This window comes from Manis pentadactyla, chromosome 1, assembly GCF_030020395.1.
Source record: "Manis pentadactyla isolate mManPen7 chromosome 1, mManPen7.hap1, whole genome shotgun sequence".
NCBI classification, from domain to species: Eukaryota; Metazoa; Chordata; class Mammalia; order Pholidota; family Manidae; genus Manis; species Manis pentadactyla.
This window is the reverse complement of record NC_080019.1, coordinates 91,668,115-91,693,187: the sequence shown is the minus strand read 5'-3', so window position 1 is coordinate 91,693,187 and position 25,073 is coordinate 91,668,115. Positions and strand designations below refer to the sequence as shown.

The window sequence follows — 25,073 nt, the reverse complement described above, 5'->3', positions numbered from 1 at the left end:
GGGTAGAAGTATGTTCAGGGTTACGGTTCCATGTAAGTGACGGTGAGTTTCAGGGTCACTTCACAGGCACGGTGTTAGTGTTAGTGTTGGGGTCACCAATAGTTACAGAATGAGGACATGGTTATGGTTATAATAAGGTATAGGTCTGAATGGTAGCTTTAGGGTAACGCTGAGGTTTCTGTTTACGTTTAGGTGTGGGTTAAAGACAGGGCGAGAGGTAGGGCTAGTGCCTAGGTTTTGGATTTGGGTCAAGGGTGGGTTGAAGGTTAACTAGAGGGTGAGCGTTTTGTGGTGAGAATTAGGCTTAGGCTTTTGTATAATAGTTTCAGCACTAGGTTTTGTTTTCTGGTCCCTGTTAGGTGTGGGTGAGTGTGACCATGTAAGCAGTAAGGTTAGGGGTAGCTGTAGTTTTAGGTGCAGGGTGAGCTTAAGGAGGAAGTTATGGTTAGGTTTTGTGTAAGATTTAAGGTTTAGAGTGAGGGATATGGTTAGAATTAGGTTTGGAGTTATGGTTCCATTAGAGTGAGGGAGAGGGTGAGGTTAAGGATTAGTGTTCACATTAGGTGTAGGGTGAGGATATGGTTATGGTTAGAGTTAGGTTTAGGATTCAATGTTAGGATTAGATTAGTTTTAGGGTTAGGGTAACGTTTAGGTTGGGGTGCGGTTGAGGGTGAGGGAATAGGACTAGTTGCTAGGATTAAGGTTAGGATTAGAGTTTGTCTTGAAGGTAAGGGTGATGATAGGATTATGGTGGGCATTAGGATTAGGATTTAATGTTAGGATGAGGGCAAGTTTAAGGCTTTGGGTGACGTTTAAGTGTGAGTGCAGACGAGTGTGAGGGTGAGTGCTTAGGGGTAGGCGCAGGTTTAGGTTAGGGTTAGGTGTTCGGTTAGAATTAGGAGTAAGTAGTGGTTAGGCTTAGCGTTCAGTTTAGGTTTAGGGTGAGGATTAGTTGTAGAAGTAGGCTTAGGCTTATGGTTCCATGTGAGTGACAGTGTGGTTGAGTGTTGGGTCTTAGGGGTGACCAATAGATACAGAATGAGAATATGGTTCTGGTTAGAGTTAGTTTAGGTTTCAATGGTAGCTTTAGCGTTACTTTTAGATTTCGGTTTGTTTAGGTGTGGGTGAAAGTCAGGGCGAGTGGATAGGGCTAGTGCCTAGGGTTTGGGTTTGGGTCAGGTGCGGGTTTAAGGTGAACTAGACGGTGAGCATTTGTTCACAGTGAAATTTAGGCTTATGCTTTAATGTAAGGGTTATCACTAGGTTAAGGTTTCTGGTCACGGTTGGCTGTGGGTGAGCATGAGGGTGTAAGGGGTAGGGGTAGGGACAGGGGCAGTGTTAGGTATAGGCCGAACTTAAGGAGGAAGTTATGTTAGGTTTAGAGCGAGGGATATGGTTAGAATTATGTTTGTAGTTATGATTCCATGAGAGTGAGGCAGAGTGTGAGGCTGAGGGTTAGGGGTTAGGTTTGAGGTTAGTGTTAGGATTAGTGTTCACATTACATGGATAGGGAGGATATTCTTATGATTACAGTGAGGTTTAGGGTTCAGTGTTAGGGTTAGGGTTACTTTGGAGTTTAGGATTATGTTTAGGTGTGGGTGAAGGTGAGGGTGAGAGATTAGGGCTAGTTGTTAGGGTTAGAGCTATGGTTAGGGTTTAGCTTGAAGGTGAGTGTAGGATGATGATGTAGTTATGGTGAGAGTTAGGTTCAGGGTTTAATGGTATGATTAAGGCTATGTTTAGACTTCAGGTCATGGTAAAATGTGGGTACAAGTTATGGTTAGGTTTAGGGTAAGATTTAGGGTTTAACATGAGTGATACGGTTAGAATTAGGTTTGGAGTTACTGCTTCTTGAGAATGAGAGAGAGGGGGAGGCTGTGGGTTAGGGGTTAGGCTTGGGTTAGGGTTAGGGTTAGTATTCACATTAGGTGTATGGTGAGGATATGGTTACTGTTCGAGTTAGGTTTAGGGTTAAATGTTAGGCTTTTGGTTACTTTTAGGTTTAGTCGTGGGTGAAGGTGAGGGTGAGAGATTAGGGCTAAAAAATACGAGAGACTGGGTGGCTTAAACAACAGAGATGCATTTTTCACAATTTTGGAGACTGAAAATTCCGAGGCCAAGAAATGCAGGGTTTGGTTCCTGGTGAGAGCTCTCTTTCGGGCTTGTAGGTCACCTTCTCACTGTGTCCTCACGTGAGAAACCAAGCAAGTTCTCTGCTGTTTCTTTATTATTATAAAAGCACTAACCCTACTGGTTAAGGCCTCACTCATATGTCCTCTTTTAACCTTATTTCCTTACTCCAAACAGTTACTCTGGGGATTCGAAGTTCAACATATGAATGTGTAGGGAACATATTCAGACCAAAGCAGAAGGTAATAGCCAGGAAGCAGAATGATGGATCAGCAAAGCAACACTTGCTCTCCCATCCTCGCCCATAAAACGAAGAGCTCAGTTCTCTAGGGCACCAGGGTCTCTAGGAGAAGAGGGAGGAGCAGGGGCTGGGGAGGGAACTAAAATGCGTTGAGTTTCTCCTCCGTGCCTCTATTCTGACTACATCTCACCTCACGCTCACCAGAGACTGTCTCATTTTACAGCTGAGGAGACTGTGGCTTAGAGAGACAAAGTGACTTTTTTCAGCCTGTACTAGGGCGGGGGTTTGAGCGCCTTCACACCACAGCACCCCCTGAAGGTGCAGAGGCCGACGATCCACAGCAGGAGCAAGCCCACCAGGTTAGAGGGTCTAGGGAGCCCTACAGCGGTGTCTTCTCTGACACTCCATTTCCTCAGAAGTAAGATGGAACCAATAATGCTTCATCAGCAAGGTTGTTCTGGGGATTAAATAAAATAAGTGTGAGCTGACAGGCCAAGCCAGCACGAAACCAGGCTCCTCTGTGAGCCCTCACCAAGCTGGGACGGCAGCTTTGCTGGAAGTAATTAAGCATTTGCCAGCCCCCGACATGAAAGATTACAGGGAACAAAATGAATAAAAACTATTTTCTTTGAACCCACCCAGCCAAAAAGCTTTGCTCTCCCAGTCTGGCAGATTTTAAAGCCAGTCGGCAAGATGGCAAGCCCCTTGGCAGGCTGCAGCACAGAGCCACTGTCCCCACCTCAGAACATCAGTCCCAGCCTTCAGCCTTCAGGTGCTGAACTCACTACACCCGTGTCCCCAGTGTCAGGGACACCCTCTCCTTCTCCTCTGGCTCATGCCCCATGCCCAGTCAGCTCCTGACTCGGTGTCATCGAGGTCGGGTTCCTCCTCTCTCCACACTGCAGGGCCTCACTTGGGGTACTGACCATCTCTCATGGGCATGCACTGCTACAGCCCCCTTACAGTCAGACTGCTCCAGGCCCAGTTCTGGGCTGCTGCCAAGGTATCTTCTTCAAACAGCCTTATCCCATCACAGTCCTGCTTAAGAACATCCATCCTCCTTAAGGTAGTAGCATCCCTGATTTTCAGCCCCTAGCTGACTCCCCTGCCATCTCAGGACACGCCATGCCCTTCAGCCCCATCCCCTCTGTGTGTTGCCTTCCCCCGCACCAGCCCAGCTAGCCCAAATGCTCCTCAGCCTTCTTTGCCAGCAAGCTCCCCTTTGTTCGTCCCCCAAGCAGCCCAAATGGCACCTGGTCTAAGAAGCCTTTGCTGGACTCCCTCAGAGGAGAACTGCTGCATCCTGCAGGTCTTCATGCCATTTTGCTGGCCATTTTTCATACTGTATTGCAGTTAGCTGTATCTGCTTCTGACTTCCCACTGGACTGTGAGATCCTCGCAAGAAAGAGCTGTGCTTTACTCATCTTTGTATCCCCAGTGCCTGACTCAAAAGATGCTGGAAAAATGTTTGCTGGTGAAATGAGTAAGGTCTCTGTTCCTTTTTTGAGAATAAAGTTCTGTATACTACAGTTTAGTCAACACTTTATCTCCAAATGACTAAAGCTTTTCTCTCTTTCCCTGTATTGTTTTCCTGAATATTAAGCCCTAGAAAAAACTTCATTCCGTCCCTGCAGGCTGCATGCTGACTGGCTGACCAATGTGACTTCCCAATGTGACAGAAACCTACAGGCTCCACAGGGCTTCTTCCACACGGTCTGCATCGGTGGCCAGGTGCTCTGCTACGACATGACCAGCCCAGAGAATTTTGATCAGCCTTTTGCCTATGGTGGGGTTCTGACGTCGGTCGTCCAGAGTCTTTCCCCTCCTTGGTCACTTTGGTGAGCTACTCACTGATGGTCAGGGGCCTGACAAAGCCAGAGGAGACCCTCACGAGGGTGGGCAATGCAGCCCAGGCCAAGTCCCTCCAGCCCATCCTGATGTGCAACCTCTTCACCCTCTGTTCTATGCCCTTCTCCACTGCATGTTCCTTCTCCCTCACACTCTGCTTCCTGCCCTCACAGGACTGCCAGCTCTTGATGGTGGCCAGCTTGACCTACAAGAGATGGAGATTTCTGTGCACATGAGCAGGTACCTCAATCCAGTCCAGCATTTTCTGTCCGGTGGGAACAAGAGAGTCAGGCTCTTTCAGGAACTGAGGCATAACAAGGTGGGTGGGCAATTTCCAGTAGAATTTCTGGGAGTCAAGGCAGACAGACCCAGGGATGGGCAGATCTGGGTACCGTCAAGAAGCAGTTTGGGAAAACAAACTGTGGAATTGACAATGACTTGTTTTAACACAGTTATGGGCTAGTGGGAGATGGGCTCAAGATATAGTGGTATCCTGCTAGAAAGGATTTTATACCGATGCTGAAATTTTAAAATAAGAGAATGGAGAGAGCCATCAACACAAAGGAAAACTTTATTTCAAAGAGAGCTGACATTTATCTCCTCATTCAGGTATTGGCTCAAACATCACCTCCTAAAAGCCACTTCTGCCCACCCCAGCTAATGCTGCCCTCGCTCCCCATAACCCAGTCACTATTATATTTCCCTCTCCACTGTCTTTGCAGCACTTATTGGTACCTGGGCTTGTTGATTTGTTTTCTTACTTGTGCTCTGTCTCTTCCCCCTAGAATATAGGCTCCAACAGGACAGGGATCTCCTCTTTCTGACTGCCATGCTCGTAACACCAGCCTCCACAGCAGGGCACAGCCCATCGTGACTGACTACACAATGGATAGCAGTTGAATGAGTACGTGAATGGATAGATGGATGTATGAGTGAATAAAACCCTTACCATGCAAGAGCACTTTACCTGGAGTAACTCATTTAATCCCTTGGAGTTGGGAGCTATTGTAGCCCCATTCACAGATAAGGAAGCTGAAGCACAGAGCTTCAAGTACTAGTTCAAGGTCACCCAGCTGGAGAATGCCCACAGTGCAGGGTGGAAGCTTTGCATCTAGGCACCAACCTCTGAAGCACATGCTCCTAAGATTCAAGTTCATGGCCCGATCCAAACACTAGTCAAGAACCAGCAGGATTCTCCTTGCCAGCGCCAGCTCGTCATTTTAGATTAGCTCCATTGTTTACATAATTGCTATTATCTACAGGCCAAACTGTATACGGTAAGTGCTCTTTTACTGCATTCCCTAACCAGTGTTTTGGTTAAGTTTAAGGTCTGCATGATCAAGTGGAAGATACAGAGTTAAATGGCTGCATAAATGACCCTATTCTTATTTGCACATAATGTCTCAGTTCGTGACAGGAAAGTTTTATCACTGTCTTAAAGCATAACGTGTTCATTCTCTTTTAAAAAAAAACTTAACATCCGAGGTAATCCAAAAAGATAACCTTTAAAAAAAAAAAGCTCTCATATTTAAACAACAATGATCTCCAAGGAGCTCTCAAATCTAAACATACATTATTTAATAATTCATTATAATCTCCCTATAAAGAGGTGAATAAGCCTTTTTAATAAAAACCAAAGTGTAACCCCTCATTACTATCCCACTCTAATTACAGGAAATGTCTGGATAAACCATGTATCTGTCAAAAGTATAAAATTTTATTCTGAAAGTGCAGTTTATTGCTTTCAAGGCCACACAATAATTAGAACGACTGTTGCCTAGCAGAATTCCTTAGGATAATTAGTTTAATGAATAGGCAAGGATGTTTTCTAATTAGCAGGTCAGCTGTTTCCACGTAAGTGCTTCTATAGTAGCTCAGAGAGCTTAAAACTGTTCAATCTTCTGCATATCCTCCCAGCTCTCTCCTATGTTATTAACTGTTGGCCCTTTCTTTTCATAATACACAGGGACTATGCAGCCTACAGTTCCAGTCACCACCCCTTGCAAATTAATGTTTAACGTTATTGGAGAATTGGTGCACTAGGGATCCCCATTAAAAGCTTAAAGCCATCCCACACCCACTTAGCCATTACCTCTAGTGCTCACCAGCTTGTCAACCCTGGAGGTGGGAAGAAAAGTAATCTAAAATCCTTAGGATGCATGCATGCCTTTATCTGAAAAAGCAAGTGTCTTACACCCCTGGGAGGAGTTTCACAATCTTTAATTTTTGTTAACCTATGTGCTTGCATTTCTCTGATCCATATAATGCTAATTTTACTCCTGCAGATTATATTAACAGTAAAATATAAGCATCTATGTTTAACTTACTTCTGGATAGTTGGGATAAAAAAGGTTAACTTAGTGACATCATATCCTGATTTTCAGGGACAGTTATGTCAAGACACAAGAATCAAAAACTATTCCCTTTGGAGAAAGGGCCCCACTGTAAGGGGAGCTGAGAACCCACTGCCCAACATAAGTCAAGGGGATGTTTCCACCTCTCCTGTGGTTATTAAAAATCCACCTAGAGTAGACTCGAAGAAACAAGTTCTTCCTGAATCTACCCATTCAACCCCCATGCCTTGCCGATGGGTTTCAGCCCCAGGCAAGTTCACTATGGATTCAATGTGACCAAGAAATGATAGTAGAACGTTGTTGGGGTGAAAGGGTTATTTATTTCCATGGTGGCAGGTCAATCACTAAAACCCCATCCATTTACAGTAAGTCCGCATTGCAGCAAGCTGGTCCCTGCCTCTGAGCCTCTCTGCCTGCACAGCCGTCCTCTGGGCCTCTGTCCTCGGCACTGCCACCACTCCAGCCTCTGCTCTGCTCTTCTTCAACTTTACAGCAGTGCCACTGTGTCGCCCAGAGCACTGGGCCGAGCTCTTTATATAGAGTCAATAGCAATGTGTTACCCACACGTGTGTAGTGAGCTAGCCAACCAGCGCCAGGTGAGAATCCTGGCCACAGGCACTCTCACTTTATCCACACCCCACCCCTCCAGGATCCTCTCCCCTCAATCTATGTGCCCTCAATCCTCTACAATGGTCCCTGTGCGAGAAAGCTGGAGCACTGTAACCAAATTCTGTAACAACAACAGAGGCTACAACAATATACAAATAACAAAAATCACAACAAATTATAATAACCCTCAAGCCTGAGGAGATCCATTGCCACCAAGTAGTCATCCTGGCTGTATTCAAACCAGTTCTCAAACGAGTTAATCAAAAGGACCATGGGGGGGGGGCCTTACAATACCCACCTTCTCCAGCCTCTCCAGCAAAATGTCTTGCAGACACACAGGCCGATCTTGTTGCTTTGTCTCTGGCTTATGCTTTGTCCTCAGCAGCCGGAACAGCTGCTCTGGTCTCAATTGCCACAACTCCAGTCCGATTTCTGTCTGCCTGCTCCTGCCTTTTCAAACCAACCCACATCTGGGTCCTCGTGACCTTCATGGGGCCCTTTAAATTCTTCCTTCAAGAAGCGGACCGTATTTCTTTTTGTGCTTGAGCCTGAGGACAGAAGCAGAGCATGGAGCGCTCCATAGCCTGAGGAGGGGGCTGCGCCTCTGCTGAAAGAACCCATGGTTGCCGAGTCCCTCTGGCTGCCCACCAGCTTTCAACCAGGTGGGGTCTCCACTGAGGAGGAACTGATGCCTCCGGCACCGGCAGGGCCTCCGCCCCTCCATTTCTGGGGCTGACGGCTCCACCTCATCCTTCACTTGCCCCACAGCACCTGGCAGCCTGTGTGCTGCTGCTTCTCCAGCGGCTTCTTCTCGGGCCTCTTCCCTCACCTCCCCACAGCACCTGGCAGCCTGCACTCCCATACTGCTGCTTCTCGGGCCACGGCACTTCATAGTGATGCCATATCAGTCAGCTTTCTCTTGGGGTGGACCCCAGTCCTTCACCCCTTCACAGTACCACATGTCCACAGGGGACACTCGAATGTCTCCCCGTCCACAGGTGCAGCCTGCTGAAACACAGCTCCCACGAGCGCAGCCTGTTATTTTTCCTTGGTCACCAATGAACCCTGCCAACTGTTGCCAATTGTCAGGCCAATGGGTTTCAGCCCAGGGCAAGTTCACTATGGATCCCATGTGACCAAAGAAATGACAGTAGAACATTCTTGGGGTGAAAGCGTTTATACTCATGGTTATACTTTATTTCCATGGTGGCAGGTCAATCCCTAGAATCCCACTCACTTAGAACGAGTCTGCATGCAGCAAGCCGGTCTCTGCCTCTGGGCCTCTGTCCTTGGAGCTGCCACCACTCCAGCCTCTTCTCTGCTCTCCTGCAGCTGTGCCACCATGTCACACAGAGCATCAGGCAGAGCTCTTTATATAATTAATAATGATATATTGCCCACACGTGTGTAGTGAGCTAGCCAACCAGGGCCCGTTGAGAATCCTGGCCACAGGAACTTTGATTTTATCCACACCCACCATCCTGGTGAAAGCTGGGATTCTCAAATGTGTTACTGTCCTGGGCACCTAGCAACTTCAAAATCAGCCTGGCTGTCTAGATATGCTGAAACAAAATCAAAAGTCAGCAAATACTATCATATTCAAAACACCAGGACTGAGGTGGTACTGGATGCAAATACAACTGGTGGAGCAACCCACAACATGTCATGCATGGTGCCAGCCCTTAAAGAGGTTACATACTGTTGGGGAAACCAAACAAAAATTACAAACAACGTTAGCACTTATTAACAATTTTAGCAGTGACAGAAGAAATTATGTCAGGTGTTGATTAATTAAAAATGAACAATGCAGGCAGTATTAGGGAAATTTTGAGGGGGGGGGCGTAAAAAGCACTTTATGCTGAGAGGGCCATGAAAGGCATTGAGTATGCTCAAAGCTGGGTGAAATTTCAACTCGTAGAATTTCCCAACCAGTGGAGAAAATGGAAAGTTTGTGTGAAAGCCAGTGATTGGTTCCTGAAAAGGTCAGTAGGTGGAGATAATGTTCGAGGGGTGGGCGAATGTGTGACTGTGAAAGTTGCCCAAAGCCAACAAAAGAGCCACTCAAGGTACAAGGAAATGCAAAGGGCACTTGAGCAGGAGAGTAATATGCTCAAAGCTGTGACTCAAAAACTTAAGCTGGCAGCCCCCAGGTTTCAAATGGATTAGAGCAAAGAAACAAAATGTCACAGGAGACCTCTGCAAGGTCACCTAATTGGCCCTCCTTCCTTTCAAAGCTAGCCTACACACCACCTCCAGATTTTCTTTAAAAGGGCATTTTTCATCACACACAATTCTGTCCATTCCCTCCCTATATCCTCACTCCTGTAGGATAAAGCCCCGATTTCTCATGCTGACATCCTAGACCCATCACAGTCTCGTCGTCCCAGCTGAACTTTCGAACTCACAGGTTTCCTATCACATCTTGTGGACTTCCACCCCCCAGATGTGTGCCACGGGGCCACCATCCCCCACTCAGCACCCTCCCCAAGCCTCCGCACATGCCTCAGTACTCACCTTCCCAGACTTTGGGGGCTGCTCCTCCCAGCTGCCTCCCACCTCACTCTCTGCTGCTGACACACCCAGTGGGCTTATGGCCTTGGAGTTGGTGATGGGCTCCCGCATCACCTCAGGTCTGTTTTCTCTCGCCCACAAGTCCATTTCCGGCCTACAGAACATAGCCTCCTACAACGTTCTGCACATGGTGGACACTTGGCAGGCAGGGGTGATGCTGACAAAAGAGGGGGGAAGAGTCAGGCGATGGACACTCGGAAGGCCACTGTAGTGATCCAAGCATACAAATAATGGGCATGAGCAGAACTAACAAGAGTTTTAAACATACTGGAAAGAATGAAGAGAAATAAAATGGTTAGTTAGATATACATGGTAAGGGAAACGGCACAAAAATGACTGAGACTCCAAGCCTAATGAATCAAAACGATAAACTAGCACCTAGCACACAATAGGAACTCAACAGTCATTAGGGAAAGAAAAAGAAAGAAGGAGGGAGGGAGGGAGACTGCATTGCGGGGGTGAGGGGAGATTCAGACAAGTTAAATGTGAGCTGCCAGTGAGGCCTCAAGTTAGAGATGAGGGAGGGCCGTTCAGAGACAGCTGAGGCTCAGACTCAGGGTCTAGAATTATCTACACAGGCAAATGCTCAAAATTGTGAATGTAATTGCTATCTCAGAGAAAGAAGAGAACAGAGGACCTAAGAGATACAAGAACCATAAAAACAATCCGGACAGGGAACGCAGGGATGGGAGGTAAAGCTAGATAATAGTCAAATGAGAACAGTTTCACGAAAGAGAAAGGTTGTCAAGGGTGTCACATGAAACAGACTAGAGATAATGAACAGCTGTATCTCAGCAAACAACTTAAATGCCACCTCTTCCAAGAAGCCTCCCCTGATCACCCATTGGAAGGCCCCTTTCCCTTCGGCGACCCATTATCCACACCTCTTTAAGGCATATCTCCACTCCTACCAAGTATAACTGGCACTTTAAAAATCTCTTATTTCCTCTCCTACAAGATCTAGCACAGGCTTGAATATACAGACACCCACTAAATCTTTGTAGAATAAATGAATATATAGCAAGTGATTCTCTTATTCTCTTCTGTATACTTTTCTGGAATTACTGCCTAAATCCAACTGATGAGTACATGTCTATAAAACTAAATCACAAGTTGTTTGGGATTTATTTATTCTAACACTCACTCAACCTCAATTCAAAGTAATTCCAGGACACACAATACCTGAAAGCATTCTCACTTTTTAGCTCATATTTCAAAGAAAATAAAGAGAGGAAATTTTTAGTTTTTGCAATTAAGCATAATCTAACCCAACTTTATAAAGTTACATATACTCATCATCTTTTACTTTCTTGTAAACAAGCCAAATATCTTTTGTATTTCAACACCCCAACTTTTTGTTTTGTTGAAGGTTTTTTAAAAATGTATCAAACAACTTCAAAGGTAATGGCCTCAAAAATAATTTCATGAAAAGAAGCAGAACTTATGTTCTTGCAGCACGCTGTGGCTGGGCATTTTTATAGTGGTTAAATCAAGAACAAAAAGCAAAAAGTGCCACTTCAAGAAAATTAAGGAATCAGATTCTCTGAGAATGTTCCACTCCACAAGTAGAAAAACACATTAACAGCAAGACCTTTATAAGCATTAACCCAAAATTCAAAGACACAGCAGCTGAAGACTCCTTATGCTCCTTCTGTATAGCCTAGTTTCTTGCAAGAGTAGGCTACATATTTCTTATTGCAGTTTCTACCTTGAACTCATACTCCAAATCTTTACGAGCAGGCTGCTTCCCATCCCAGCATCCCACACCACCAAGATTTTCTCTACAAATGTACCAATGACTTCTGAGCTACACACTGACTACACGGTCAAGACCCTGATCTTTTCATCTTTTCACTGCTTTTGCCACTGGTGCCCACTCCCTTCTTAAAACTCGCTTTTGCTTCCATAGAATGCACCGTCTTGCTTCTCTTCACACCTCTTCCAGAAAGTGTGGGTGGGTGACCCCAAGACTCTGTTCTTGGCACTCTCCTCTCTATTCGTACACTCTTCCTGGGCATTCTCACGACTCCAATGGCCCCCTGAGAGCTCCCAAGCCTTACTCCAGGGAAATCCTCTCTCTCACTTCAAACCTATGCTTCTGTCCACACAACAGTCCTTCAGGTACTGTAAGCCCCACCAAGCCAAAACTTGAAATCACTTTCCTCCCAAACCTGCTCTTGCTGGTTAAATGCCACCACCAACCATCCAAGCCAGAAATCTGGGAGTCTTAATTCTGGCTGCTCCGGCCACCTCACATTGTCATGATCACATGGTCAGTTCACCCCCCCAGGGCATCACTGGAACTTGTCCTCTTCTTTCCACCTTCACCGCCTTAGCTCAAATTCCCAACACCTCATGTGAGCTTCATTGCTCCGACCTATGAACCATTCTTCCAACTCCAGGTTTGTTCCTCTCAACCTAATTCATTCCTTTCTTTCTGCTCCTAGAGTCATCTTTCAAAAATGCAAGCCCTACTTTAACCATAAAAATCTTCCAAAAGTTCCCATTTGCCTTCAGAAAGATCCAAATCCTGAACATGGAACATGGAACGAAAGGCCCTCAGCAATTTGCCTCATATCAAAGCTTTCCACCTAAATTCTCCAATGTGCCCCTTTCACGCCATTTTCATGAACCAGCAGGCTCTCTTGGGATTAGCTCTGGAAACTCTTGTCCACTCCACTCTCACCCCACTCCTTCTCTGCTTAGAACATTCATCCTACTTATCTTACACCCTGCAGCTCAAAGACAGACCATCTCCTCTGGGAACCTTGCAAGTATCCTAGTTTCTCCAACCCCCATGGGCCACAGCTGTGTGCCAGCCCCCAACACACTATCACCACCACAGCATCACCGACCCTTTGTCCATTCCCCCCAGTCACTGACATGACCCCTGAGGAAGACGGGCCACATTTTCTACATGCCTGAATCGTCACCTCTAGATAATGAGCTGTAAGTTCAATGATGCCAAAAACAGATGATCATACAAAAGTCTGTGCGTATCTAACATCATCAAGCATCAACACATTGTTATTGCATCATGCTTGTTTTTTCCCACTACTGTATTTCTCTGAATCTTAAGATGCTGTCAAAGATAAGAGATACCCCAGTTTCTGAGATATTAAAAGGTGAAATATTATGGGCTATGAAATATAGCATATTAATTTACTAACATGATCATACAAATGCATATAGTCATGAGGCTAGAAGAGCATTTTAAAAATCCAAGTGTTGAAAAATAAACCAAAGCTCTCTAAAATAACTCAAATGGGGGAGCAAAAAAACATGATATTATCTTAAAATATTTCAATACTTTTCCTTTGAAATGTTAAGAAACTGTTCTATACCGATTGCGGTAGCTGAAACATAAACGTGTATGTATTTAAATTCACATAACTTTAAGTAAAATTAAAGTCATTGAAGACATTTTTAAATGTCCATTCAATGTGTCTCGTCTTCTGAGGCCCATAATCCTGCTTCCCCAGCCACCAAACCTGCACTCTGACTCCATGAACCTCCCCAACAACACATGAACCCAGAGGACAGTTATTTCTCCTCTGACAGCACCATTCCATTTCATAACCAATATATGCCCCGTCTCCAGGCCAATATCCCTACTACCTGCATGTCCCAGCCCAGGTTTCTTGCTCCTCCTTGAGGGCCCTGTTCTCCTCCCAGCCCTATCGCTGCCGACTCAAACCCCCTCCTCTCCTCTTCCTCCCATCTCACTGCATCAACTGTTTGTCCACCTCTTTGTCCATTGTACCCTGTGAAATCTGGGCTCTACTAGGGTGGGGAGTGGGGAGACAGATTTGCCTTTTGTCCTGACATATCTACCTCTTCTCCAGGATAGGGTCTGCTTTGAAAGGTGAAAAGGTACCTAAACATAGTAAGACACAGAACCTCAAGATAATCACATTTTCCTTAGAAAAGTGAACAAGCCTCAATATTTGGGGGTGGGATGGGGGATAAGCCTTGCAAGAAGCTTGAAAGTGTCAACAGAAGCCCACACTTTCAGCTGTTTGTGAACAATCCAGTGTATCAAGTATTTCTGAGCATGCTTCATTTACTTGCCAAAAGGAATCAACACAATCCTAGGAGGGCCCAGCTTGTCCAACCCTTCAACTGTCTAGACAATGTTTTAGGTCATCCATCAATGAATACACACATCTAATGTGTGGTAATTAACAATATCTGTAAATGTCACAAATTAAGAATGTGAGAGCTAGAAGGCTAGTGGTATTCCATTTTACTAATCAGGAAATAGGAGCACAAAAAGCTGACTAGAAAAACTTAGGAGACAAGCATGGGAAGGTGATCCTCCTCAAAAAGACAAACTCCTACAAAGTATGCTAACTCCAAATGGAATGCCTTACAGGTCCACTGGTTTCCATTACACAATTGATCTGCAGTCAAATTTACGGGGGTAAATCAGTTTAGGGAGAAGAGCAAGTCAGGCAGGGCAGCTGCCGGGATGTGAGATGGGTAAGGATCCACTAAGGAAGACACATGCACTTGGGAGCAAGAGCACAGACATGAACATCTAATGGGGATAAGTGATAATAAGTTTGTAACAAATTTGGACGTCTGGCCTGTGTAATGGCAGGACTTTTCCGTATTTCTGACAAAACATCAGTTTTCCCCATCAACCTCTAGGTAGCAAATCTCTGCTCAGGGCCTAAACCAAGAACATGCAAGTGGAAGCCAAAGGAGATGAGGCTGAGGTGAGGCATTCCAGAAATCATGGGCAGCTGGTAGATAATTTGAAGCTGTTCTTTGCTATCACTGAGACCAAAAATGAGTGTTATTTCATTTGGCCTATACACACCATTCTCTAATTCTGTTGTCTCCTACAGTTCCCTCACGTGAAGTTTTCTTCCTGTCAATGGAAATTTTATTTCTAACTCAGAGTCCTGTTTAACTCCCACAAACATCCCTAAAGTTCTCTGAAAAAGCCTACCTGTTGTCTTCCTTCTTTCTGAACACTAATGCAACTTTCTTCAAACAGGAGCATTCAAATTTGTGTTGAATTTTGTTTGTGGGTTTTTTTAAACTTTTATTATACAATAAATATTTATTTGTGGAAACTCAGAAAACATAAGCCAAAAGAAAGCCATCATCCAGGGACATTTATGTGCACATCCTTCAGACATGTTTATTTTTACAAAAATAGCAGCACTCTTAATCTCCCACATAATAATGCCATCATTCATGCCAACATGCTAATGAAATCACTTCATAACCGCTTAATATTTCACTTTAAGCATACAATGTACTTAAAAAAATCCCTTATTCTTATAAACATGGGTGGTTTCCTATTTTAGGCTATTATAAGTAATTTTACAATGAAGATACTTTCTTAAAATATCAAGGGTATATTTGTCTGATAGATTTCTTAGGATAAATTATTAGAAAATCGGTAAGCCAAAAGGCATACAGCCCACTATTTCCCTTTAGGTCTTTTTATTCATATTGTTAATTTACCTTCCAAAAAGATGTTCTATTTACTCTCCTTTTTCTTTATGCATCAAAAAATATATTTTGTGCCTACTCTACTAGGCACTATTGACATGATCATCATTAATACAACAGACATTCCCTGCGCTCATGGAGCTTACAATCTACAGGAAGAGAGTGATGTCCACACCCACTCCACCACAAATTCGTTATTATAAGATCAGGTAAGCTAAGGTGGAAAGTACAGGGTTTTTCAAAGATCAAAAGGATTTTGGAAGAGCCTGATTACTGCCTCAAGGATCTAAAAGTTTCCACAGGAAGAATGTTTCTGAGCTGGGGCTAAAGTTTTGTTTTAAATCAACTGAAACCAGGTTGTAGAGAATCCTGGATAATATATTCTAAGCAAAGGGAGCAGCATCGACGAAGCCCTTGAGGAGAGAGGGAACATATCCCATTTGAAAAAACATCAGCAGCTCCCTGTGGCTGAAGCACAGACATAGTGGACAGAGTAAGACAGGGGCCAGACCACACAGGCCCTCACAGCAGCGGCTGACTTCCTGCACTCTTGCCAACTGGTTAGGTCAACAGTTAATAGGCTAGAACAGTCACATGGCAGGCAAAGCCTAGAGAACTAACTACTGAACACAATAAACTATAACTCAGAAAATGGGTGTGATGAACTTTCAATCTGTTGTAGAACTTTTAAGCATACAATGTTATGCCATGTATTTTAAACAATATAATCAGCTAAATACATTAGTTGTCTAGAGTACCTGTGTGCCCAAGGAGAACAAAACACATGAAGTCCTTGACTTTAATATTAAGACTGAGTCAATTAAAAAGTATTTAAGTTTGCCAGAGAAATTTCATATTCATATTCATTTCATGCGAACAACATAAATACTATGTAAGGTCCTACTCTGGAGAAAAAACTGCTTAAATACTCTTTCAATCACTGTAATTAAGTACATTTTATTCCAACTTATATTTTCTTAAAACTTCCACATAAAGAAGAGTTAAAAAGTGTTTTGATATTTTTTAGAAATAAAAAATTAGAAGACATTAATTATTCCTTTTGCAGTGCTTTTATTTACTCATGTGTATATCCAATTATCATAATTTAAAGGACACTTTTTAGTAATTAATTAGGCTATAAGAAAAAACCATAAAGTTTGCACCATAAATTTACGTCCCTAAGTTATTAGTAAGGGTCCTCTGTGACAAACACTTACAGAAACTCAGAAGAATCACTGCTCAGCAACCTCTCATAACTCACAAAAAAACAGACTATAATCTGCTATTTGTGAAAACAGAGGCTTCTCATAAAAATATCTTCCAAATATTTCCTATTATGTAAGAGAATGTCCATCAGAAATCCATTGTTTATTCTGTTTAAAAACATCCCTTCTACCCCTCAAAAACTTTTTTTTTTTTGCTTCAAGATAAAGAAAAGGCTAGATCCCTAAGATATTTTGTGAACATCTCAATACAAGATCCAATGCGTTCCATTATTTACTGCCCTACTGTCCAAGTTAACCTGCATGTCCTAGAGCAATTTTCTCTACTTCATTGTTGATTAGCCCATTTTAGAATTCTTCAAAAACACACAATACAAAATACACAGGCTAAAACAGTCCTCACAAATATACTTTGAAATAGGTGTATCTGAAATATAAATAACTTTCAGACCATTACTTTTCCCAATGACTAAATTCTTAATAAAAAATAAAATGGAGGCTTTCAAACCAATGATGTGTGCAGCCCATTCTCATGACACAGTCATTTAAACTTCTCATCTGCAAAACATAATGTAATAAATTAACAAAAAGGGGAAGAAAAAAACATGAAGCCCCATCTGGTTTACAAAATAAAAACCATAAGCATTTTAGAACATGTAATGCCAAATATTAAAAGTTATACATTTTGCTAATTTTTTAACTCCTTTTGATCATAGAAGTTAACATTGCACCAATGTAAGAAATTTTAAAAATACAGAAAAACAAAGAAAAAAATAAACTCTTATAACCCTACCATTCAAATGGGATTACTGATAAACGGGGTTTCTAAAAAATTAGCAGTAACAACAGGAAATAGAATTCCTGTTTTAGCATATACTCATGGAAAAAATTAACTTAAACCCTACACTTTGTACTTTAATCTCTTTCAAATGAATCAGAGAACACACAATACCATGCTAATAGTAGGAGAAGGTGAAAAATTACCTCAACTAGTTAAAGGAAAAAAAAATGTATCAGAGAGAATAATGAAAGTTCCCAGCACAGGAACTTGGGACAAAGACCTCTCCTCCAATCAATTACAAATACTACAGGTCTCTGTCTCTGTCCTTCTCTCTCTCAGAAGGCACTTTAAAGTCCAATTCTCTTTTTTTCCCAATTCATTTAACTCTTCATATCCACCTTTTTAAATTTTCTGACACAACCAAGAATTTTGTTATAGTTAATGCCAGAGATAATCATTACCTCTTGAAACTCAAGTATATGACTAACTTCTTAGAAGTCCAAACTCAATACCTTAAAATAAAATGCTAATGTTTAAGATTTTCAAAATAAAGACAACTTTTCTTTCTTTCTATACTTACTCAGCATGGGAAAGTTTTATTTCTTCCCTTTGTTTTGCAGAATAATTTAGGTTCCCACCTAAAACACAAATAAGCATAGAATCTGTTCATTATAACTACTGTAAATAAAGTCCAAACATGCACGCACACATACAAATATTTGCATTGGTGTTATCTTGTTCTATCTAGTTCACCTCCTGGAGCCTACCCAAGGGAAAAAAATGTTTTTTAAGAATCCTTATATGATACCACTTCTCAATTTTAGCAATTTTTTGTAAATCTGGACTTACGTATTGCTTTAGGTTTTGTTAATTGGGATACTGTATTAATATTCAATAATAGTGAAAATTAGAAGAAATTAAAGGAAATTACCTATGATTATTTAAACAGCATGTATATATACATTCTTCTAAGTATCTAACAAACTTCAGAGGCAAGTCAGAAAAATTAGTAAGGGTAACATCAAAATCTTATAAAGAACAAAGAAAAACAGCACAAATACATGTAGAATATCTTAGCAAAAGAAAAAATCTCTTAATTTCTTTCTGCATCAAACACTTCATCTTAAAATGCAAACTTGCAGCTATAAATTTGTTTACTTCTTATTTTTCAAAAAAATATAAGAGTAATGCAAAAAGGACTTTAGGTATTAAAAATGCCATACTTTTTGTGCAAATAAAAAGAACATCTAAAACTTTGCATTTGGACAGAAAAAATATGAAAACAATTTTAATAAATGTGAAGGTCCTAAATACAATGAAATGTTTACATCACTATGAACAGATCATTATTATATGAACTCAAGCGGTGGCCTCTAAAGAAGCATGCAGACAATCCAGGGACCCCACAAAATGATCTGTCCCAGTTTAAGAAAATATCTTAACTTCTACTTACCTTGGGCACGATTCACCAAATAGAGTAAGACCACAGATAAAAGCGATACTGGAAATGAAAAAACACAGGGCTCTTAAAAAACATACCTCCTCCCAGTGATTCCCATATAATCACAATTACAAAGTAAAGCTTAGACAAATCAAATCTTATTTAACTAACATTTAAAAATAAGAACACTATCACAGTATTTTTCAAAAATCACCAAAAATAAGTCACACACCATTTTCTCCATGGGCTACCTGAGCCCAGTGAAAGCACAGTCAAAAATGAAGCTGAGACCCCACAAGGGACCAACACACCCATGGGTCATCCCTGCATCTCTTTCCTCTACCTTTTTTTTAATTAATTATTTTTATTTTGGTATCATTGATATACAATCACATGAGCAACATTGTGGTTACTAGATTTCCCCTATTATCAAGTTTCCCCACATACCCCATTACAGTCACTGTCCATCAGCATAGTAAGGTGCTATAGAAGCACTATTTGTCTTCTCTGTGCTATACTGCCTTCCCTGTGCACCACCCCCAACATTATGTGTGCTAATCGTAATGCCCCTTATCCCCCTTCTCTCTCCCTTCCCACCTACTCTTCCTAGTCCCTTTCCCTTTGGTAACTGTTAGTCCATTCGTGGGTTCTGTGAGTCTGCTGCTGTTTGTTGCTTCAGTTTTTGCTTCCTTCTTATGCTCCACAGATGAGTGAAATCATTTGGTATTTGTCTTTCTCCGCCTGGCTTATTTCACTGAGCATAATACCCTCTAGCTCCATCCATGTTGTTGCAAATGGTAGGATTTGTTTTCTTCTTATTCTTATGGCTGAATAATATTCCATTGTGTGTATGTACCACCTCTTCTTTATCCGTTCATCTACTGATGGACACTTAGGTTGGTTCCATTTATTGGCTATCGTAAATAGTGCTGCGATAAATACAGGGGTGTGTATGTCTTTTTGAAACTTGGCTCCTGCGTTCTTAGGGTAAATTCCTAGGAGTGGAATTCCTGGGTCAAATGGTATTCCTATTTTCAGTTTTTTTGAGGAACCTCCATACTGCTTTACACAATGGCTGAACTAGCTTACATTCCCACCAGCAGTGTAGGAGGGTTCCCCTTTCCCCACATCCTCGCCAACATTTGTTGTTCCTTGTCTTTTGGATGTTGGCCATCCTAACTGGTTGGTGTAAGGTGATATCTCATTGTGGTTTTAATGTGCATTTCTCTGATGATTAGCGATGTGGAGCATCTTTTCATGTGCCTATTGACCATCTGAATTCTTCTTTGGAAAAGTGTGTTCATATCCTCTGCCCATTTTTTAATTGGGTTATTTGTTGTTTGGGTGTTGAGTTGTGTGAGTTCTTTACTGAATGACACCATGTCCATTTTACAAATTAACCAAACATCAGCACATGACCATTAGACTCCAAGAGGCCCATTCTTTGGATGTTAACCCCTTGTCAGATATGTCATTTACAAATATATTCTCCCATACTGTAGGATGCCTTTTTGTTCTGCTGATGGTGTCCTTCGCTGTTCAGAAGATTTTTAGCATGATGTAGTCCCATTTGTTCATTTTTTATTTTGTTTCCCTTGCCCGAGGAGATACTCTCAGGAAAAAGTTTTTCATGTTTATATTCAAGAGATTTTTGCCTATGTTTTCTTCTAAGAGTTTTATGGTTTCATAACTTATATTCAGGTCTTTGATCCATTTTGAGTTTACTTTTGTGTATGGGGTTAGACAATAATCCAGTTTCATTCTTTTGCATGTAGCTGTCCAGTTTTGCCAACACCAGTTGTTGAAGAGGCTGTCATTTCCCCACTGTATACCCATGGCTCCTTTATCATGTATCAATCAACCATATATGCTTGGACTTATATCTGGGCTTTCTAGTCTGTTCCATTGGTCTATGGGTCTGTTCTTGGGCTTCTCCATCTTTTTAAGTGTTAGTACTTTCCAGCACTTCCCAAAAATTCCTGCCAGCCTCTACACTGTTTATCTTTTTACATGGAATCATATAGAAGTAATCCTTTGGACAGTTTCGATCTGAAAACACCATGTCCATTTTACAAATTAACCAAACATTAGAACATGACCATTAGACTCCAAGAGGCCCAAAGCCAGTGAAGACCACAGAAAGTCAAGTGCTTGGCTTTGTGTGACTAACTTAAGTTACTTTTTAAGTTAATATGGCAACAAATGGCATAGTGTTTGTTTTGAGAACCAAATATACTGGAACTAAATTAAACTACATATTACAACAGCATAACCAGGCAATAACGCTTTCATGATCTAGTATTCTGAATTCTTACGTGACATGCTTTTTTAAAACAACTAATATATTTTTTTAATTTGATGTGCTTATTTCTAAACTTATGAGATAATAAAATGCACTCAGGTTATTCATAAGCTTAGTTATCTGCAACTACCACATTTCAAATATAATCTTTATTTTCTATAAATTAAAATGAAGTTTGATAAAATCATCCCTGGGGTTTGCCATTATAAAGCCATGATATCAAAGTTTTACAGACATCTTGATTATGATTATGTTACATGATAATTTTTTTCGGATGAACACAATTTATGCATATGGCGAAGACTGACAATGGAAAAATGCCAATTTATTTTTGTAATTTTCAACAGTTTCCTAATGCTTCCTATTTTTAACCAATGAATCATTACAGGTAAAAAGTAAAGAACAGGACTGAGAATAAAAGCAATTTAAAAGTGCACTCACACCTAAATCACACCAATGTCCACACATTCACACCAGGGTCATACTCAGGACCCTTCAAATGTTTACACTTTAAAGAAGAAAATGTTTTTTAAAAACCATAAATATTTAAAACAGAATATAAAGCAGATTTCCATTGCTGCCTTTAAGGACAGGCATCTCTTGAAAAATGCATGAATAAGAAAAAGAATAGGAAAGTCACCAGCTGGGACATTCTAATTCACAGACTAAGAATCAGGCAATTCTGAGAGATAAATTTTAAGAATTGTATTTGAAAGAAGAGAAAAAGAAAAGTAACAACACAGACCTAGAAGTATAAATGAAAACATTCTGCTATATACTAAAAAAAACTAAATATTGCCTCACAGCACACTTACAAGAAACACAGGCAATGAAGAAAACTTCTAAAAACAAGTATCCCCGAGTATCCAATATCATGCCAGCAACAATGGAAATGATTGCCAACCCAAGATTCTGAATGGACTGCATGCTACAATTTAAGAAATAAAAAAAATACATTTCAGTTTCAAAGAGTAAATTCACTTCAAATATTACTATCTATATACCACATACTATTAGTGTTAAGCCATGCTTTCAACCAGGGATGACCTGATTAGGTGTGTTTTTTATCCCATGACTATTTCCATTACTAGACTTTATGCTCAAGGGTAAGGGGTCCTGACTTAGTAAGTTCAGTGGAAAGCCAACATTTTCCTGCTGAATGAAAGAAACAGCTAAGTGAACACCAACCAATGAAGGAATTTCCCCCCTTTTGCCTTTTGGGCCAGAGACCAGAACTCACCTTCTTAGTTAGAAGCCCTCAGATAAACAGGCAGTGGAATGGTAATGCCAGCGATTACCTCTGATGGGTTAGCTTCACTTTAGCGCTCCTGCTGGAGGCTTTGAGCATTTTTTGTTGCCACAATATGATAAATAATATCATAAATACATTAACTTACTTGTCTAGTTATTTCTAGATTCAGAGCAACATGAAAGCCTGAAGATGGCGATTCAGGACACCTGGAGTTTTATATGATAATTAAATTGATAAAGCAGAAAGAGACATTATACAATTCATGGTGCAAATACTTACAAACCATATGCAGTTCCCAGCTGATGTTCAGGAACTACAAATGCCACCATCGGCCACAATGCACAGGCAAGCAATGAATAGGAGATTCCCAGGAGACACTACAGAAAGTAATACAGAAAAGGGTAAAAGGTGATTTAACTTTGATGCAGATTAGCAAAAGCAACATAATAGCTAATAAATGAATATTCAGGCAAAGTTATTACAATTAGGCTACAACTCATATTCAATACAAAAAAGTCCTGGCCCTAACAATATCCCTCTAGTAACAAAATACACACACACACACACAGTCTTAACCATTTTGTATTATATGCATATGTAACTGGCTGGGAGAAATAAAGCTAATTTGTAAAAAGTCATTACCAATGTTCCAGACAAGCTAATCTTCCAGTATTTACCAGGAATTACAAATGAAGCAATCAAGACAACATTATGCCAGTAGCTCATCATCCTACCTCTGGTTCATCAACACCCAAGTGGACAGGAGGGCAGAGAACCAACCACCACCACTGCTTGTTAAACATCATCTAATACTGATTTTTTCATCAATTAAAAAAGAAACCTTATGATTTAGATTAAAGTCAGATCATCTACACCTATCAGATTGGCAAAGATTAAAATACTGCCAATGTCCAATAACAGCAAGGATACTAAGACACAGATACACATCACTAGTAAAGCTATGTTTCTATAATTATGAAAAGTCATTAGAGGAAAAGTTCCACAATTTCTATAAAGATGCTAAATGTGGAAAGCCGCTGTCTAGTCTAGTCTCGCAATCTGTCCTGCAGAATTTTCACCAAGTGCACAAATACGTACGTTCAAGATACTCCTAACAGAAATGCAGCATTTCAGCCTGTGGTCTTAAAATAGACATTTTGAAGAACAAATACAAAACTTGATGAACTTACCGCTTTTTGACCTACTAAGAGCAATGACAAAAGAATGCAAAATCATGGACACTGGGCTGATAGTTTCATGTTTCTTTTTTTTTCTTTGAGAGGGCATCTCTCATATTTATTGATCAAATGGTTGTTAACAACAACAAAATTCTGTATAGGGGAGTCAATGCACAATCATTAATCAACCCCAAGCCTAATTCTCAACAGTCTCCAATCTTCTGAAGCATATCATGTTTGTTTTTTTGACACCTATGATGGAATGACTACTTTTAATGAAGTACAGAAAAATAAATGGAACTAAATAGATGGAGCTAGTTAAGAATTTTGGCTTTTATAAGACTATTTTATCTCAAGTTCTGTTTCAGCATTGGTTACTCTGTTAAATAAGCCAGATGCAATTAAAAACACCTTATGCATTAATAATCAATATTTCTATATCTTAAAAATAATTATTTCATAGAATTTGAAACAAAGTCATTGTTTTCCTGTCACAAGCTCTGCTTGTTTGGCTCCTGACAGTCACTTTACAGACCCCTCCTTGAAGCCAGGACTAAGCCCCCCAGGTGTTAACAGAGACATTACCATAGCAATCCAAGGGTTCCACAGAGTAAAGGCCAGAAGCACGTGGGAAGCAAGAGTGGTCACCACTGCACACAGGACCCAAATGATGTTCTTTCCTGTTTTATCCACCAGGAACCCAAATATTGGGGACAGGGGAGCTGATATGACGTACACAATACTGCCCAAAGAATAAAAAAGATACTTAATGAAATATATCACAAGTATAGAAAAAGAAATCCAAAGAGTCCCTAAAACCATTAGGCAAGCAAATTCTAGCTCATTTAACTTAATATTCTTCTAAAATGGTCATCAGTAAATAGAAATATAAAGATATAAAGAGTGGCCCAAGACTTCTTTGGTTTTCCATTAATGCACAGATGGCCACTTAGGATCAAGTCCCAATAACTTCTCGGTTTCATACTGTGGAGGTTAGGTCACAATGTCTCTTTTATCTCGTATAATGTTTGATTATAATTAAAGACCCACACTAGGCACTTAGAGATAATTGAAATACCTGTTAATAGCACTTGCTGCCTGGGAAGAAAATTCAAATTTCTCTATAAAGAAAACTCTAAGATAAAATGAGAGAGAGAGAGAAATAAGCACTTTGGAGAAAACTACTCTGTTTTCAAAAATAAAGGCAAAATAAAACGGAATAAAAATAACTCTAATTTTAGTCAACTTTCTTTCTTGATACAGTTTTCCCACCTTGTCTGAGATTCATCTTTAAGCAACTGGCTAAAGCTTTAGAGTTAACACAATTATTTCAATAACTAAATAAAATACACTGATGCCTATTTTTTTCCCCTTTTACTTATATAGCAAAGAGTGCACACAAATCTTCAAAAAGGCAAACATATTACTACAGGGAATTAAGACTCCTTCTTTTTCTTAAAAGCAATACTGGACAGATTCTTTACTAAGTAACACATAGAATTCTTATCTCAAATTATTTAAAATGACAGCCTGAATTTAAACATTATGATTAAGAAGACACACCCCCACACCGCTCTGTTTAGGCAGCTGTCAATGAAAATGATGAGGGGTACAAGAGGAAGCAAAAAATTTGATATGAACCCTGAATTTGGGTATGGCAGAATTACCATTCAG

General features: G+C 40.9%; 1 protein-coding gene across 9 annotated transcripts in view; it reads right to left on the bottom strand.

Moving 5' to 3' along the window:
* Nucleotides 1-6,856: 6,856 nt before the first annotated feature.
* The window catches only part of MFSD1 (major facilitator superfamily domain containing 1), a 31,983-nt gene continuing 13,766 nt past the window's right edge, over nt 6,857-25,073 (bottom strand). For 3 of the 9 annotated variants that reach the window (XM_036904095.2, XM_036904093.2, XM_036904094.2), the window contains 6 exons: nt 24,478-24,534; nt 23,985-24,141; nt 22,501-22,598; nt 21,785-21,897; nt 18,680-18,727; nt 17,803-17,864 (listed from right to left, as the gene is read on the bottom strand). In XM_036904095.2, coding sequence (XP_036759990.2) covers nt 17,803-17,864; nt 18,680-18,727; nt 21,785-21,897; nt 22,501-22,598; nt 23,985-24,141; nt 24,478-24,534 — 535 coding nt within the window. Of the gene's footprint in view, nt 8,745-9,142; nt 9,911-14,866; nt 17,004-17,802; nt 17,865-18,679; nt 18,728-21,784; nt 21,898-22,500; nt 22,599-23,984; nt 24,142-24,477; nt 24,535-25,073 lie in introns of those variants that run through there. The other 6 variants (XR_005028564.2, XR_008996849.1, XM_057499629.1 and 3 more) reach the window with 6 other exon arrangements.